Source organism: Glycine soja, chromosome 18 (assembly GCF_004193775.1).
Source record: "Glycine soja cultivar W05 chromosome 18, ASM419377v2, whole genome shotgun sequence".
Classification (NCBI taxonomy): Eukaryota; Viridiplantae; Streptophyta; class Magnoliopsida; order Fabales; family Fabaceae; genus Glycine; species Glycine soja.
The window spans coordinates 7,924,108-7,941,247 of record NC_041019.1 but is presented as its reverse complement, the minus strand read 5'-3'; the positions used below and the strand labels follow the sequence as shown (position 1 = coordinate 7,941,247).

The 17,140-nt window shown below is 31.4% G+C and overlaps 1 protein-coding gene across 1 annotated transcript; it reads right to left on the bottom strand.

The window, feature by feature from the left end:
- Positions 1 to 7,185: 7,185 nt before the first annotated feature.
- Positions 7,186 to 13,794, bottom strand: LOC114394750 (kinesin-like protein KIN-12F). Its single transcript, XM_028356427.1, has 16 exons — positions 13,467 to 13,794; positions 13,193 to 13,330; positions 12,886 to 12,969; positions 12,645 to 12,770; positions 12,492 to 12,551; positions 12,326 to 12,379; positions 12,110 to 12,202; positions 11,827 to 11,922; positions 11,589 to 11,734; positions 10,831 to 10,980; positions 10,596 to 10,722; positions 9,596 to 10,507; positions 9,413 to 9,511; positions 9,267 to 9,338; positions 8,386 to 9,171; positions 7,186 to 7,677 (listed from the first exon to the last, which is right to left on the bottom strand). The coding sequence occupies exons 1-16, from the start codon at positions 13,695 to 13,697 to the stop codon at positions 7,426 to 7,428; spliced, it is 3,426 nt and encodes a 1,141-aa protein (XP_028212228.1). The 5' UTR covers positions 13,698 to 13,794; the 3' UTR covers positions 7,186 to 7,425.
- Between the last annotated feature and the right edge of the window lie 3,346 nt (positions 13,795 to 17,140).

The window sequence follows — 17,140 nt, the reverse complement described above, 5'->3', positions numbered from 1 at the left end:
TACAACTCGTCATTTGGGTTTGATATCCATACTTTCGAAACCACTATTATGATTGCGTAAGGTACACACTTGTCCCTTTGCTATCCTATCATATTTTACACATGAGGTATAACAAACATATTGGACATACAACGATGGCAACATGTAGCATTTTGCATTTCTGGTTTTGGGAATAAAAGAAGAAATTTGAAATGAAAACACTAACCTTGTGTTTTGATCAGGAATTTCAAAATTTTAAGGAATTTGAAATGTCTAGAATTTGAATTGCTTTGATTTTAATTTCCTTCATTTTTCAAATGCTTTGTGTGACACCCTCTACCCCACACATATATGTACTAATAATAAAAGAAATAATAAAAAAAAATTAAACTTAATTCAAGTTTTTAAAACATATTTAAATACAAGTCTTTCAAGAGGGTAGCAAGCTCACATTCATCTTTTTAACATCATCATAAAACTTTTCTAAATAAATAATAAATTCACTTCGGCTCAAACAAGGTCGTCTATAAAATCCTATACCCCAATGCCACATCCTATCAGAGCGTTGTGTCCCGACGTCCTTCAGCACATGGTTCCTTAAAGCAATTCACTTAGTCATCTGCTCCCCCGAACACAAAGTTCAAGATCATCACAAGATCCAAACACAAACAACACACGGGGAGTGAGTTATCACATTCCTAACTAATAGAGAAAAAAGACATCTAGATATACATATCATATAAACCAAATAAAACTTAGTTACACGTAATTCATGTCATTCCACCACTTTGTCATTCAAAGTTCACTTTTCAATCATCAATCACATTACACAAGAATCACACGCTCTGATCAAGACATAATAACACATCACTTTCATAATAAACAATTAGCAAGCGCATGATACAGTTATGCTAAGACTCAAACCTATATGCAATGTGGTACCATGTCAGTGAAAAATCACCCTGGGTCACTTAGGAGTACATAACAAGACACACCAAACAATGGGTTTGTCAGGTCACTCTCACTAAGTAAGATCATAGGGAGACCAGTCAGGGTCACGATGTTTTGCGAGAATGCTCCAACCATATGGGATCGGCATAGACTTAAAGGAGCACTCAAACCCGGTGACCCCCAAGGCCTACACTCTGAAGAGTCCGTCAGGGCCTCTCCCTCCTGATTCAGGTCCAACCCCTAAAATCATTTTAGCACACAGACACTGCTAGTGAATTATACAATACCCACGACCTCACACTCGTGTCTTAAACACGTACAACATATTGCGCTACAATTTAACACTGGTTCCTAAATAGGAACCTACACTTTCTCTTTAACACTGGTTCCTAAATAGGAAACCTACACTTTCTCTTTAACACTGGGCATTTACATTTTTCTCAAGATAACACTGGTCGGGTTATTGTACAATTCACAACTTACAACACAAATAATGTCACATCAAGAGTTAATCACACACTTATTCACAACCAAAACTCATTCACAATTTCATATCTCATAATGTCACAATCCACCATCACATGTTTTCACGTATCTCACAATTCAACACCTGTTCTACTTTACACTTTTACTCAATCTCAATAACAATATTATAATCTCAAGGTAACATATTATTCCACAATTCATCACATATTTCATTTATAAGCACTGCTCATGAATTATACAATACCACGACCTCACACTCATGTTTCAAACATGTTTAACACAATTGCGTTACAATTTAATACTGGTTCCTAACTAGGAACCTACACTTTCTCTTTAACACTATGCATAAACATTGGTCGGGTTATTGTATAATTCATAGCTCACAATATAATTAATGTAACATCAAGTGTTAAACACATCCACTTATTCACAATCGAATATCATGTCCACACTTTAACATCTCATAACATCACATCAACCATCTCATAGCATTCCTAATGATATTCATAAGTTACAACATACACATATTCATCAAATTTAATCATAATATTCTCAAACTCCAACACTTAATAATTTTTGGAATCATACTATAACACTCTACAATATTATTTACATAAATTATAAATATAAATAACTACCTCTATATATATAAACTAGCATACATCATATTGAATCACAAATTACAAAGTAAGCTTTCAATGCACAAATTCTAAATAATTATATGAACACTTTGGTCAATTTCAATTATGATACTAATTTTTTAAATTATATATAAAACCTAAAAAGCAAGAAAAAGACAAAATACAAAATCAATATCTCTCTAAATTTCTCCTTACTTTATTTCATCAATTCATATTAATTAAAAAAATACTCGATTTATAGGGTTCACGCTCAACACAATAGCATATCAATTTTACAACAATTGGTCTGTCAAATATATATAATTCACTGTAATAATTATAAGGATAAAATAAAAATTACAAAAACACCCCAAAACTCATTCCAATTGATATTTCTAAGGATCCCTACACATGTTTTCACTAATTCCCAATTGTGAATAACTCATCCCTTACCTCTGAGCGGACTCACGTGTCTTCAGCCAGCGATAGCAGCATCTCTAGCGGTTCCCTGAGATTCTTTCAGTTATTCCTCCGACTGCTCCGATAGAATTCCCAAACGTCAGAGAGACGGAGAAGAGATTGAAACTTCCACTTGTACTGTCTTCATGCGATTCCTTTTTCCCCTTCCACGAATATTATCTCTCAAATCCCAACGGTGGAAGTGTGCGCAATTGAATTTCGAACAAAATATCCAAATTTCATGAAAATCCAACGGCTAACGAAACCGGGATCATAGTTTTACCGAGACAGTTTTGGGTTTCTGCGGGAAATTAAAAGGCTACAATGCGAAGGGTTTTACTATAAGCTCAGACACGATTTTGAAATTCCCAACGGTGAGAATGCTCGGAATTGGGTTGTGAACCTGGTGTTTAAATTTTATGACGATCCAACGGTGAATAAGTCCACGATCATCGTTTTTCTGAGACAGATTTAGTGAGCTGTGGAAAAAGAAAGGATTTTGAGAGGAGAATGGAAAAAAACGAAAATGAGAGGCAGAGGAGGCTGAGGAGTCAGTCTGAAAAACCTAGCATGTTGCTATTTATAGCTAGGGGCATTTACGACCTATTATTTACTCTATTTATTTATTTTTATTATTTTTACTAAAAAAATTAAATTTATTTATGAAAAAAATGGGATGTTACACTTTGTTTGGATAAATCAATTCAAATTTCTTTCATTTTGAATTCTTTGTTTGGATAGGGCAATTCAATTTCCTCAATATGCAAAATTTCAGTTTTATATTTTAAATAGATGAAATTTTAATATTAAACTTTATAGAAAATAAACACAATCTAATTTTGAAATATTAATTAAAAAATATTTTCAATTTTTAATAATTTATAAATACAAAATATTGATAATTTTAACTAGGATTGTTTTGTCTAATCACAATCAGTGATATTTTTAAACTGACATCAACCAATGCTATTTTTTGGTTGACATCAAATAGGATTTTTTTTTGTCAAATTATGCTGAGAATATTTGTCAATTGACGTCAGTCGGGGCTATTTTGTGGCTAACATTGGTTGAGTTTATTTTTCAACCGATATTGGCTATATTTTTTTACCAACGTTAGTTAGGGTTTGTTTGGTCGACACCAGCTAGGATCTTTTCGAACGACATTGACCAAGGCTATTTTTAGCCAATGTCGGCCTAAAAAATCCTAGCAGGCGTTGACAAAAAAAATCTACTCAATATCGGCTAAAAAATAGCTTGGTTGATGCCGATCAATAAAACCTACCTAATGTCGATTGAAAAACATCATTGGTCAATGTTGGCCAAAAAATCCCTAGTTGAAGTTGGCTAAAAAATAGCTCAGACCAATGTCCGACAAAAAACCCTACCCAACATTGGTTATAAAATAACCTTGGCTGATGTTGGCTAAAAGATAGCTCTAACCGATGTCGACAGAAAAAACTCTAATGGGTGTCGACTGTAACAACCTAGTTGATGTCGACTAAAAATAGTCATGTTCAATGTCGGTCAAAAATACCTAACTGGTGTTAACAGAAAAAAAAACCTAGCTAATGTGGTTAAGAAATAACTCTGGCTGATGTCAACCAGAAAACCCTAGTCAATATCAACAAAAAAATCCTAACCGACATCGGCTAAGAAAATCTAGTTGACATCGGCTAAGAAAATCTAGTTGACATCAGCCAAAACACCCTAGCTAACATCAGCTAAAAAATAACCCTAGCTGATATTGGCTAAAAAATAGCTTTAGGTGATGTTGGCTGGAAAAACCTAGCTGACGTTGGCTGAAAAATCGTAACAGGTATCTACTCAAAAGTTAGTCATGACCGATCTCAGTACAAAAAATCTAGCCAACATCGGCCAAGAAAATCATTGGTCAACATCAACTGAAAAAACCTGGATGACAACAACCAAAAAAATCCTTGACCGACATTAGCAAAAATTTCCCATGACTGACGTTAGTGAGAAAATAACTCTAACCAACATTATCTAAAAAAATCTTAACCGATATCGGTAAAAAATATCTTTGGTTGACATCATACAAAAAAATTCTAATCGAAAAAACTTCGGCCAACGTTAGTGAAAAATAACTTATGTCGATATCGACCGTTAAAACTTTGGTCACCCGTAATTGTGAGTGTTGAGCAAGAAAGAGTCGCGAGCAAGAACATGAGTTAGAGTGAGCATTTCCGACAAAAGAATTTCAAATTCTATATTTTTTTAGAGAATTTGAAATCTCATTGTTTTATTCAATCAAAATGATTCATAAAAATACCAAAAATTAAATCTTCTTTTAAATACTCTGTCTAAACAAACTATTTTATCGTGAATCATTTTAAATTCCTTAAAAAAACGAATTTCCCTGTTAAATGCTCCATATTTACTTCATTTTTCTTTCTCTACAACATCACGCATAGAAGTTAAGGATAGAATTGTCTAACGTATAGTACATGCCTACAACGACAATAGTCATTGTTTCCTCATTAGAAGAGTCTCACCATTATAATCCTTTGTATTATTGTGCTCAGAATTGGTAGACGTTGACATCGAATGGATTGAGTTTTTTATTGCCATGTTCATAGGTGTTAGAATTGAGACTTTTCTTGTTATTATAAATGTAAAATATGTTGCTGTCATATTTCTGATATATATCAATTTAGTCATTTTGTAGTAAGTAGGTGGAATTGGGTGAAAAACCATGTTTTAAGGAAGTGAGTAAGCTATGTCAGTATTAGTTGTACCTTTTTTGCTTGTAACTTTATATTTTCACCAAATGCAAGTCTCTCTATGTAAGCTGAAAACAAGAGAACGAAAATACACTTCCCATTCCACCAATTTCTGTTGTGTGCTCTTATGCTGCTCTCTTCTATCATGTTCTTATGTTCTCTTAGTTTTTAGTTTGACAATAAGTTCTTGAACAATTTCATCGTATGATTTAAGAAGAAATTAATTTGGTGTTTTTATAGGGTTGCAAGCATATATTTCGCGTAAATTTTGTGGATTTTTAACGTTCCATTATGATTGAAGCACAATGTGGATTTATATAGATTAGATTGAGTTAATTTTTCCTAATTTTAATGCTTTGATCCACTTTTTACAATCATGAATTTCAGGAAAGCTCTGACGGAAGACTTGTAAGAGGTGTTTCCAATGTTGTCCATGTTAGACTCATGATAGTTAAAACCAGGAAGTCAGAATGAAGCTGTAAATAGTGTTCTTACATATGCAGACAATTTTTTACAACTGGAAAACTGAAGATCCCCTCAAGTTCTCTTTTGCGGCCCTTGAAATGATGGATATGTGGGTGTGGAAGATTCATCATATTACGGTAAGAGTTGCTCACCAAAAAGAAAAAGCTAACCATGTAAAGTAAGCCAAAAAAAAAATGTGGATTTCATGCTAAACATGTAACATAAGTGAAAAAAAAAAGTTATAAATTGTCGATCCAAATTAATTAAACATTTTTTCTAGAAAATTATATATTGTTATTTATTCAAAAATAATATAATAATAAGTTTCTTTACTTTTATAATAATTACTTTAAATGTGATATAACTTATCTTGAATAAGATACTAAAATTCAGGCTTATTCACTAAGAAATTATTTTTTCTTTCAATGCTTTTTAGGTTTCATTATTTATTTATTTTGTCCAAATTTGTTTTACTATTACTAAATAGTTCAATTTGGACTAACAAGTTGTTGGTCTGAATAGAACTAAACACAATTCTCTTTGCACGAATGTCATGATAACCAAAAAAATAGTTAATTTTGGTTCCTTATTTTTAAAATCAACGCAATTTGATCCCTTTTGTCCAAATTGACTTGATGTTTATTAATAGTGTGGGATGAAGTTCAACAAAATATGAAATCAAATTGAACAGTTTATTATTAGTGGAATGAAGTTGAACATAATAAATAAATAGCAAGACCAAAAAAGTTTATTAAGGGACAAAATTGTGTCATTTTGAAAATTAATGGACAAATTGAACCATTTACTAATAGTGGGACAATGTTTACAAAATAAATAAATTGTGGGACAACAAAAAGTAATTAATCATTTTTTTAACTATCAAAAAATTTGAAAAGGATTTAATAGTGATACACTAACAATGTAAAATAATTTTACATTGTCATCCAATAAAAAATTATTATTGTTATGACTTTTAAGGTATATTTATTATAGGAGATGAGGAGGAGGGGGAATTTGTGATTGCTAAATCAGTGTGGATGAAACCTTGCATGAAGGTGTAGAAGGCTTCAGGGTTGTTGTTGGCTTTGTAGTGGGTTACTGATATGGAAATGTCCCATGTTATATTTGAATTAGATTGCTACTGATAGAGTGTTAGCTGCCAAATCTGATTTTTCTGAGGCAGGTTTAATCAACCAATGACTACAGACAATTGATAATGGCAGTCCATCTTTTTATCATATGACACCTTATTGTATTACTTTTGTTATTAATAATGAAAAGTTGTAAGGAGATAAAAGTTGGTTGGATGAGTACGAAAGAAGGGAAGGAGGAAAAGGTTGCAGGTTTGATCTCTCCAGCCAACAAAAACTAACAACGATTTGGTAACATGTAGAACTTGCATTTCTGGAAATAAAAGAAGAAATGTGAAATGAAAACACCTAAGGAGATTTATTTACCAGGAAAATTCTACGGGTAAAGGAATGCAATCGTACAACAATGAATTTATCTATTATATCATCATACAGCAGGAAAAGGTTGCAGTTCCATAACAAGTGTTGGATTATCACAGCAACGGAAAAAATATAATGAATTTCTAGAAATACACAAAAAGAATAATGGCATTAAGGGATGCCCCTTTGACCCAAGTAGGATATGCCAGACAAAATTGTTTGGAGTTTGATCCAAAAGGAAATTTATCAAATGCTAATAATACCAACAGTCAATTAGTAATGCTCCTGATATATTGCTCCAAATTCTGCTCTCCATGCCTGATCGTCATATGTATAGGAGGAAGTTGCATTGTGTGCCACATCAGAATCCTCCTCTCTATACAGTGGTTGTAGTGCAGACTCAGGTAATTTGCTCTCTGTAATGTACTGCTTCATGGTATTAATCTCAGTCTTGTGTTTTCTTTTCATCTTTGCAATTTGCATCTTCAAATTTTCATTATCTTGTTGCAAATTTGCAAAGTTCTCCTGTATAACAAAAGAAATATATTACTCAGGAAATGAATGATCAGAAATGTGTTAAGACAGAACATATGCTGAAGCTGAAGCTTCTCAACCACAGTTACTGGTTTTTAAGTCACATTATGCTCCCTTCCTGTTTTTATTAGTAACTTTGGTATTTGATAAATAGGGAGGCCAAAGAAATTAGTGCAATATAAATTATATAATCCATTTTAAGAACATTCCCTGTTTCCTTTTACCCTTTTAAAAAATAATATAATGGCAGAAGTACAACTCAGCTCTCTTTCCTAGTTAATTTTGTATTTAGTTTATGTCACATTATGCTGAAGCTGAACATATGCTGAAGCTGAAGCTGAAGCTTCTCAACCACAGTTACTGGTTTTTAAGTCACATTATGCTCCCTTCCTGTTTTTTTTAGTAACTTTGGTATTTGATAAATAGGGAGGCCAAAGAAATTAGTGCAATATAAATTATATAATCCATTTTAAGAACATTCCCCGTTTCCTTTTACCCTTTTAAAAAATAATAGAATGGCAGAAGTACAACTTAGCTCTCTTTCCTTGTTAATTTTATATTCTTTTATGTCAGTCCCTTCCTTTTTCCTGTTTATTTGGTAGTTGGTGGGCAAAACACCAACCCAAATTAACACCAAAATAACACCCTTAAAATATGATGCATTGGATTAGGGAATCCCTAAATGAGATAGAAATGTACCTCTGCAGCAGCTGCTGCGTGTTCAGCTTCTCTTAGTCTAACAAGTAGTTCTCCAGCAGCCTGAACAGCTTCAGCAGTATCTCGAAGTTGAATCTTCAAGCTCTGGTTCTCTTTTTTCAATAATTTTGATTCCCTTTCTCTTTCCACTCTCAATGCAGAAAGCTCAGCAGAAAGAGATTTGGCGAAGCGAGCATGACCTTTTTTTGAGGCTTTTGCTGCTGCCTTCTTCACCTCTGCTATCCCTTCCATTGTAGCATCATGCTTAGTAACCAAGTCATCGTATTTTTCTTGTAGATCAGCATAGTGTTCTACCATTCTAGCATGTCCCATAACAGCTCTCTTTAGTGCATCATCCATCTCCGCTGAGGACTTCTTCTCTAATTTCAATTCCATCTCCAACCTCTCTGTAAGTTGGCGGTAGGACTCGAGATCAGCTCTAAGTTCATCAGTAAGACAGATCCACTCACTTTCCATTTCTGTCCATCTCTGTCTTTCATTCTCTAGGTCTTCATTGCCATTATCATAAGAAAAAACACCGCTTTTTTGCAGTTGTATGGATCTTGACACCAAAGAAGACCTTAGTTTTTCTGTAGACTTTTTAACTGGTGCATCACTACATAATTGCAGCTTACTCCTTAGATTCTGAATTTCCTTAAGAAGTGACTCCTTCTCGGTTGAATCAAAAGAGACGTCACTTTGGGCTAACTCTTCCTGGACTTCTTTAACTTCACAGTTTTCCTCTATAATGCATGGTAAATGACCACTTGAGGAAATTCCCCTTAGAAGCTGCAAACGATATCAAGCCAAAACAAATGAAAACTAACTTTCAACTGGATAGACTTTATATTTATAAGCTATAAATTATATAAAATTCAACTGACCTTTTCTTCATCTTTCATAGAGTTGTACATAGTAATGGAGTCCAGTTCTTTCTCTCCTTTCAATTTCTCCACCTGGAGATAAGACAGTCAATAAATGTAAAATCCGAACCACAGATCATAAAGGAAGATGGGAAGAATACTAATACCAACTGATTTAGTTGCTCAATTCTAGCTGCTTGCTCCTTGCAAACATTCTCAAGCTCCTTCTCTTTCATGATGCTTTTTGCTATTACATTCTCCAAATGCTTAAAGGGAGAAAATGGAGAAATGAGGTCAGGACAAGAAAAATTATTTAAAAAGATATTTAAGAAAATTAAATCAAAACATACTTTTGGAATTTTATCTGTCATTCCATCAGGATTTCCAGCCTGGGCCTTGCTGGAATCTTCATTTGATATTTTCGCCCAGCAAGATGCACAAAGGAAAGCAGCAGTTACTTCATCACTGGAAGGTTTCTGTTGTATTGTTTGGTCATAAGAGTCATCCTTGTCAATGTCTAGACATGGTGTCAAAGTTAAGTGCTCAAAGGAGAAGGAAGTTGAAGATTTGTTCAATGCTGAGTTCTGCTGATGATAGTCAATAATCTGTAATCCCTTCTGAAGGCTTGCTGCCAAGGACTTGGCCTTGCTAGACTGTAATGAGGATTGCACATGATCTCCCTGTTTAAATGATTTTCTTAACACTTTGTTACTGAAAGTTGAACTCTCTGCTACATTGTTCCAACTTCCCAGATAACTTGATGAAATAGCCACACTTCTCCTTTGAGTTTTGCTGAATTTTGGAGACTCAGACAACTGTGGTCCAGCAAGTGTTGCAGAATGATTGCATGAATTGAGTGAAATGCTATCTCTGAATGAAGATTCAGTTGCCACTGAGGGGTTGCTCAATGTTTTTCCACAGTATACATCAGCCTTTTCAACTTCATCACAACTATTGGTGTCTGCATCACAATATTCCTCATCAGAATAAAACTGGACACAATCTTCATCGACAGATATGTCCTTTGGATTCCCTTCAGATGAATTATCCAATTCATCAATTTGCTGGCGTAATTTCCTTATGTCATCCTCATTGACATTTACATGTTCATCAGTATCATTATCTATGTTAGATAGGAGAAGAGAGTGGTTTAAGCTGACTCTCATCAGATTCAGGCTTTCCCGCATATTATGTTCTTGGAAGTATCCATCTTTACTCCCAGCTGAGCTATGAACATCATCCTTTGCTCTAATAAGTTCTTCCTAAACCATAGAAAACACTTGTAATTCAAAGATTTGCATAAGTTTAATCTTTCAATAACTATTACCAGTAATGAGTCCAGGAATATACCTTCAAGTGTCGGATATTATTACTCAAATCAGCATCAGTCTCCTTTACTACATTGATAACAGGCTCATTTCTAATGGATCTTACTTGCTCCCCAAATCTGAGTGTCTGCAGTGTTGCATCATTGCTCCTACAATCAACAAACACAATTTTTATTTCCAAAACTCAAAAATACCCTCCCACTACACTCTACACGTGAACAAATTATGGTTTCAATCCAGGTAAATAGTATATATACTTGTTATCAAGGGAGATGGAACATATCACTGAGAGTTTGCCATTTCCGCCAAGTGATTCTTGTAGTAAGCGTGTTAAACAGGAGTCGCTGCGTGGAATGTCTTCCTTTTTTCCAGACTGAGATTTGTTAGTCAGAGCGTCCACTAAATGCCTACACACCAATGAAATATAACAGTTTAAAAATAGAAAACAATCATAATCATGGACTTGGCCATTAATTAGTGACAGATGCAACTAGCTCAGAAGTACCCAGACCAGGATACTGTTTTTCAAAGAATAAAAAAATACCTCAGCAATATATGGAATTATCTAGCACAGTAAAATAATGTGTTATTTTTATGTTTCAACCTACATAACAGCAAAACCCATCCAATCAGGCTGTAGAAATTTTAATTAAGAAGGGTCTGTTTGGCAGAACTTGTTTACAACTTATTAAGGCTTATCTTCTGACAAGCAATTGTGAGTATTCAGGACAACTTATGAATATAGCTAATAATGTGTCCTTAAATTATTTTCAGCTTATTTCAATAAAGTCTCCAAGATAGCTTATAAAAACAACTTGCAGCTTATATGAAAATTGTTAATCCTATTTTCTTTTCAATTTCAGAATTGGAAACATCTTATACATAAGCACTTACATGATAAGCACTTCAATAAGTACTTAATTTATATTTTTATTTTTTTATAGGCTTCAATAAGTACTTAATAACTTGTTTACCCAAACACACCCTAAGAAATAATTTAGTCATTGCATCTTACTTGAGCTGAGATAATGATTTATCTACATGTCTGCTTTCCCTTGGACATTGGCTACCTCCATCATCAACTTCATCCCTATCCAATCCAGCAATATCAATAAGGATGATTCTGCTAGTTTTTGAGGTACTGAAACCCTTTGTGGTTCCCTGCAACATCAGTTTATGAAAATCATGTTTAACAACAGTTTCCATACACAACTGCTGGTAATGTTAGGTAGAATTACAAAATTTGACAGTACCTTACACAAAGACTCAATGACAAATGTGAAAATTATATGTGATCTTGAGCTATTAGAATTTAAGTTCATTGCTTCGTTTTTTCTCCTTGAAAGGCCCTGCAGCATACATAAACAACTCAACTTAGCTGATGAAGATTAAAAATGAACTGAAGTCATTAATGGACAAGTGTATACAATACAATTGCTCGACCAAAAATATCAGCGAACAAAACCAAGCTTTCAGCTTCAAATAAATTGCATTATCTAACTTCCAACAAAATATATGCTTTGGTGATTTCCCTACCTTATTCAGAATTTGTGCCACATCATCATAGTTAGTGATGTATTCCTCAATCAGATTCTCAATATACAAGGCATTGCTGGAATCATCCTTCATCTACAATCATTTGGACCAAGTCATAACTATAATTAATAATCATGAAGTAACAAGAAAAAGAAAAAACATAAAACAATGCAGCGATTAAAATTTGTACCATAGAGGATAGCAGCATATGCCTACCTCAAGGTTCTGCTGGATAGGATTGAGTAAATTCCCAATTTGTTCATTGTATATCTGTTTTAAAACACAGAACGAAAGTAGAAAGAAGAAACACATTAGCAACATTAAGCGACAAGCTCATTGCTATTTTGGGAAGCTTTATAAAGAAATTCAAGTTCAAATTTACCTCAAGAAATGAACAACGGCATTGATAGTTGAACTGTTTCTGATCTGACACAAGCCTCTCCTAATATTGTAATTCAAACTCAGTCATTCAAAATAAAAAAACATATATGCAAAATTTCTAGAATTAGTAATTAAAGTTGGAAATAGAACATACTCTCTCAAGCTCAGAAAATAACATTCTGATGATCCGAGGAACAATTCCCTGTTGACTAGAAAGTGAGGACTCATCAGCCATGGCACTTGGAGGACCCCACATTGTATAAGTCTTTCCACTTCCAGACTAGAAAGGAAGTACAACACAAGTGAGAAAGAAAAAATAACCCTCAATATTCCACAAAAGTGCTAAACATATTGTCACTAGGAAGATCAAAAATATAGTAAGCATCGAAATGTACCTGGCCATATGACAGAATTGTAGTGTTGTAACCAGCTAAAGCATTTCTAACCAAGGGAACACCCACTGACTGAAAAACATCTTCCTGAATATACAACAGCTCATACATCACATTCATCATTGATCTTCTCTTACGCAAACCAAGCAACAAAATACAACATTGAATCAAAGAAGGTAAAGTCCTCATTCCCTCATTATAACAGCAAACTAATGTTATTTCAAACTACCCTTTTCTTACATCGAGCAAAATAATCGAAGATTCAAAACACAAATCACAATTACACAGTGAAGTGAAATGAAGTTCCAACCTGATTGGAGTTGGCATCAAAAACTTCATCAAACGTAAACTTTCTGTCCCCAACACACAAGGCATCAGAAGAAACCTTCTTAATTTTCAAATCTCCCTCTTTTCCATTGCTATTTTCAGGTCTAATTCTCACCACAACCTGCTCCAAAACAACACAACATATCATAAACCCAAAAAAAAAAAAAACAATTATTTTAGCAAACCCGTTGCTGGGGTTACAAATTACAGCTTGAATGTTGAAAAGTGGACCAAATAGAAGCAAGTTGTGAACTTGCCTTCACATGTGAGTTGCTGTGAGAAAATGGGTCGTTGGGCTTTGATTGGTGGTGAAGATTGATGGGAATGTTTGGATGGGTAGTCGGAGGAGTGTTTTCAGTGTCAGACTTTGGGGGTTTAGGGTTTGAAGAAGTGGGTTTGCGATTTGAAGAAGAGATTGATCTGAGAAAATTGGAAGAAATGCTTCCCAAAAAACCACTAGAATCTGCGTTGTTGGTCTTTTGCCTCATGATTTTTGGCAAATGAGAGCTCAGAAGAGTGAGAGTTTGGATTCAAATGTTGGATGCAGAGTGAAAGTGAAGATGAAGTGTTTTGAATTGGAGTAGTTGGATAGGGGAGCGAAGATGTACGTTATGAATTTTTCAACTGAAATCCCTAAATTGTCCTTTTTGGTTTATTATGGGAAAATAATTGCCTTTTTTTGTTTTGGTTACAAAAATGATTGCTTTTAAATAAAGGTAAGCTTAAAATATGATAGTTTTTATTATAATTTAATCTTTATGGTTCATATCATCTATTTTTATCATAACATGGTCAGAACTACACTGTGAAGCATGTAAATTAAAGTGAAAATAATTGTTATGTGCGTATATATATGCATTGAATTTTGAAACCTGTTATATATAAAAACTAAATGATACATTAACCAAAATATTTATATAAAAAATGTTAGTAACTATTTTTACTTAATTATAAATTATTATTGATGATAATATTATTAATTTTTTAAATAATTATTATCCAAATTATTTATAAGATAAATTTAAGTTATCAACAATATAAAAATATTTCCTTTCTATGTCTGTGGTGATTAAGAAGGAATAAAAACTCAATATGATTATAAGAATCTTTAGATAAATATATAGGGGATTAAATTTTATAAAGGCAAATATTATTTGTATAAGATTAAATTATTTATTTGGTTCCTATAGTTTTATGATTTTTATTTTTTTGGTTCTTATAATTTGAAAGTACTTTTTTTAATTCCTATAGTTTATATTTTAATTCTCTTTTAATCTCAATAGTTTTAAAAGTGATTTTTTTAGTCTTATGATTTGTATTTTAATTCTCTTTTATCCCTATAGTTTAAAAGTGGTCTTTTAGTCCATATACCTTATATTTTAATTTCATTTTTGTTCTTACCAATAAAAATATGAATAATATTATCAATTATAATTAACTACAAAAATATTAACAAATAATTCGTAATTAATTTATCGTAAGATGATTTGTATTAAAAAATAAATGATGATTTATAATTAATTTGTAGCTAATTATTTTTATATTTTTTTTATTAAGGACTAAAAGGTAATTAAAATATAAATTATAGGGACTAAAATATCACTTTCAAACTATAGGGATTAAAAGGGAATTAAAATAAAAATTATAAGAGCTAAAAAAATACTTTTAAACTACAGGGACTAAAAAAGAATTAAAATATAAACTATAGAAACTAAAAACACTACTTTCAAACTATAGGAACTAAAAAGACAAAAATCATAAAACTATATAAATCAAATAAATAATTTAACATTTATATAATAAAGTATTCAACCGTTTATATAATAATATTTTATCTATTTTTCTTATGTGTGCATGATTTATTTATTAGATGTTATACCATAAAAAGACATATAAGAAATAATTTCTCTCAAAAAAAGTACAAAATTTATATTAAAAAATTTTGTATGTATATTATATTTCTTTTATAAATACTTTTTTCCAAAAAAATTAAAATATGACTATTATTTATTTAATAAATGTCAAGCGCTATTACTTAACTAATGACATCAACATCAAATTTATAATTTTATAATATGCATTTTAAATTCAAAATCGTTTTTTTAATTACCCAAAAGTCTTTCTTATTTTTTTGAAAAGTTCAAATAAACCAAAGTCATGATGAAGATTACTTTTATATTGGAAAAATTGGGAAAAAAATTAAATGAAAGAAAGCGCTCCAAGAGACAGCTGAGGTTGAGGGTCAAAATTGTCCATGGGGGCAATTAGATTCAAATAACTAGTCGTTGAGGCCGGTGGGAGCGACGACTGACTCTGGCTTCCGTCTCCTGTCATCTTTAACAATGAATTGCTGATATCCACATATCAACGTATATATAATAATGATAGGAATTTATTTACACATAAAAAGTACCAAATCAAAAAATAGTGATTTTATGCGCTTAAATATAATTTTAGTTTTTTTATTTTTAAAATTTTGTAATTTTCATCCTTTTATTTAAAATAGAGATATTTAAGTTTTCTAGTTTTTAAAATTCATAATTTTAATCTTTCTATTTTAAAATAAAGACATTTAATCCTTTAATTTAGTAAATTTTATAATTTTAATATTTTTATAAAATTCTAAAAGTATTGATTAGTAAGAAATTAATCTGATTAGTTTAAATTTAATGACGTGATACAAGATTATTTTTTAATCTACATCATAATCAATTTAAACTCTTAATCATTAATACAATTTGACGAAAATGTGTGATTAAATGTCTCTATTTTAAAATAATAGGATTAAAATTATGGATTTTAAAAAATAAAAGAACTAAATTATATTTAAGATAGGGAAATAAAATTGTATTTAAGTCTATTTTATAAATGCCTAAAAAATACACAGTAATTTAGTGCACAAAAAGGAAATATTAAAAAAAACTTAATTATCAATTTTTTCCTTAAATTATTTTAAATTATTTAATTTGGTTCCCAGAATTTTAAAATTGATAAATATCAATTTGATTCTCAACTTCTTAAAGATGAATCGATTTGGTCTCCAAATTTTTAAAAGATTCAATTTGATATTTAAATTTTTAAAAACTTGAAGACCAAATTAAATCAATTAATATCATTTAAGAACCAAATTGATACATTGTTTAAACTTGAGGGTAAAATTGAATTTTTTTTAAAAAAAATTGAGGGCTAAATTGATTCATTTTTAAGAACTTGAGATGAAATTAAACTTTTTAAAAATTTGAAGAACAAATTAAATTATTTAAAATGATTTATAAAGCATTAACCCTTTAAAAAATTTACTTTTCTTTCACTCCTCAGTTTGTTCCTCCATATTCCCTACAAAACAAACAAAATATTTCTGAAATTAAAACTCAAAAAAAAAATAATGAAGAAAAACACGCTACAAATTTGTTTTAATTCACTTTTAAATCACACATGAGCTACATCTATAGCTAGTCTATGACACAGATTAGATTTTTATTTTTCTTTTACTATGCACAATTTGAGATTACAAGAATTTTTCTTACACCACGATTATTCTTTACGCAAGTCACACACTAAGTTTTAAACTCTCTCTCACACTAAAGTGTTTGCAAAAAATACAAAAAAAATTGTTAATGCTATCAACAAATATACAATAGATTTTTCATTGATAGCTGAGAATATTCTGTATAACTAAACAAAATGTTCAAGAATTATTCTTTTTCTTTTACAAAATTACATATATTTTTTTATAAGAAAGAATCTTGTTCGTGTCAAATATATTTTTAAATCTTTTATTTTGAGATTTAGTTTTAAAGTATCTTTTAAATCATAAAAAATTTGGTCAAACAATAGTTTAAATTTTTAATTAGGTATTTGGTATATAATTTTAAAATATATAATAAAATCTATACTATTACTAACGTTCTTCTACTAGAATTGTCATATG

What these genes read in the sequence shown, in the direction of transcription:
- LOC114394750 (XM_028356427.1), bottom strand. Translation starts at nt 13,697, where the DNA reads ATGAGGCAAAAGACCAACAACGCAGATTCTAGTGGTTTTTTGGGAAGC. An exon ending in GCCGTTGTTCATTTCTTGAG is followed by an intron (nt 12,380 to 12,491) that starts GTAAATTTGAAC and finishes GTTTTAAAACAG; the next exon opens with ATATACAATGAACAAATTGG. An exon ending in AAATCATTATCTCAGCTCAA is followed by an intron (nt 10,981 to 11,588) that starts GTAAGATGCAAT and finishes ATTGGTGTGTAG; the next exon opens with GCATTTAGTGGACGCTCTGA.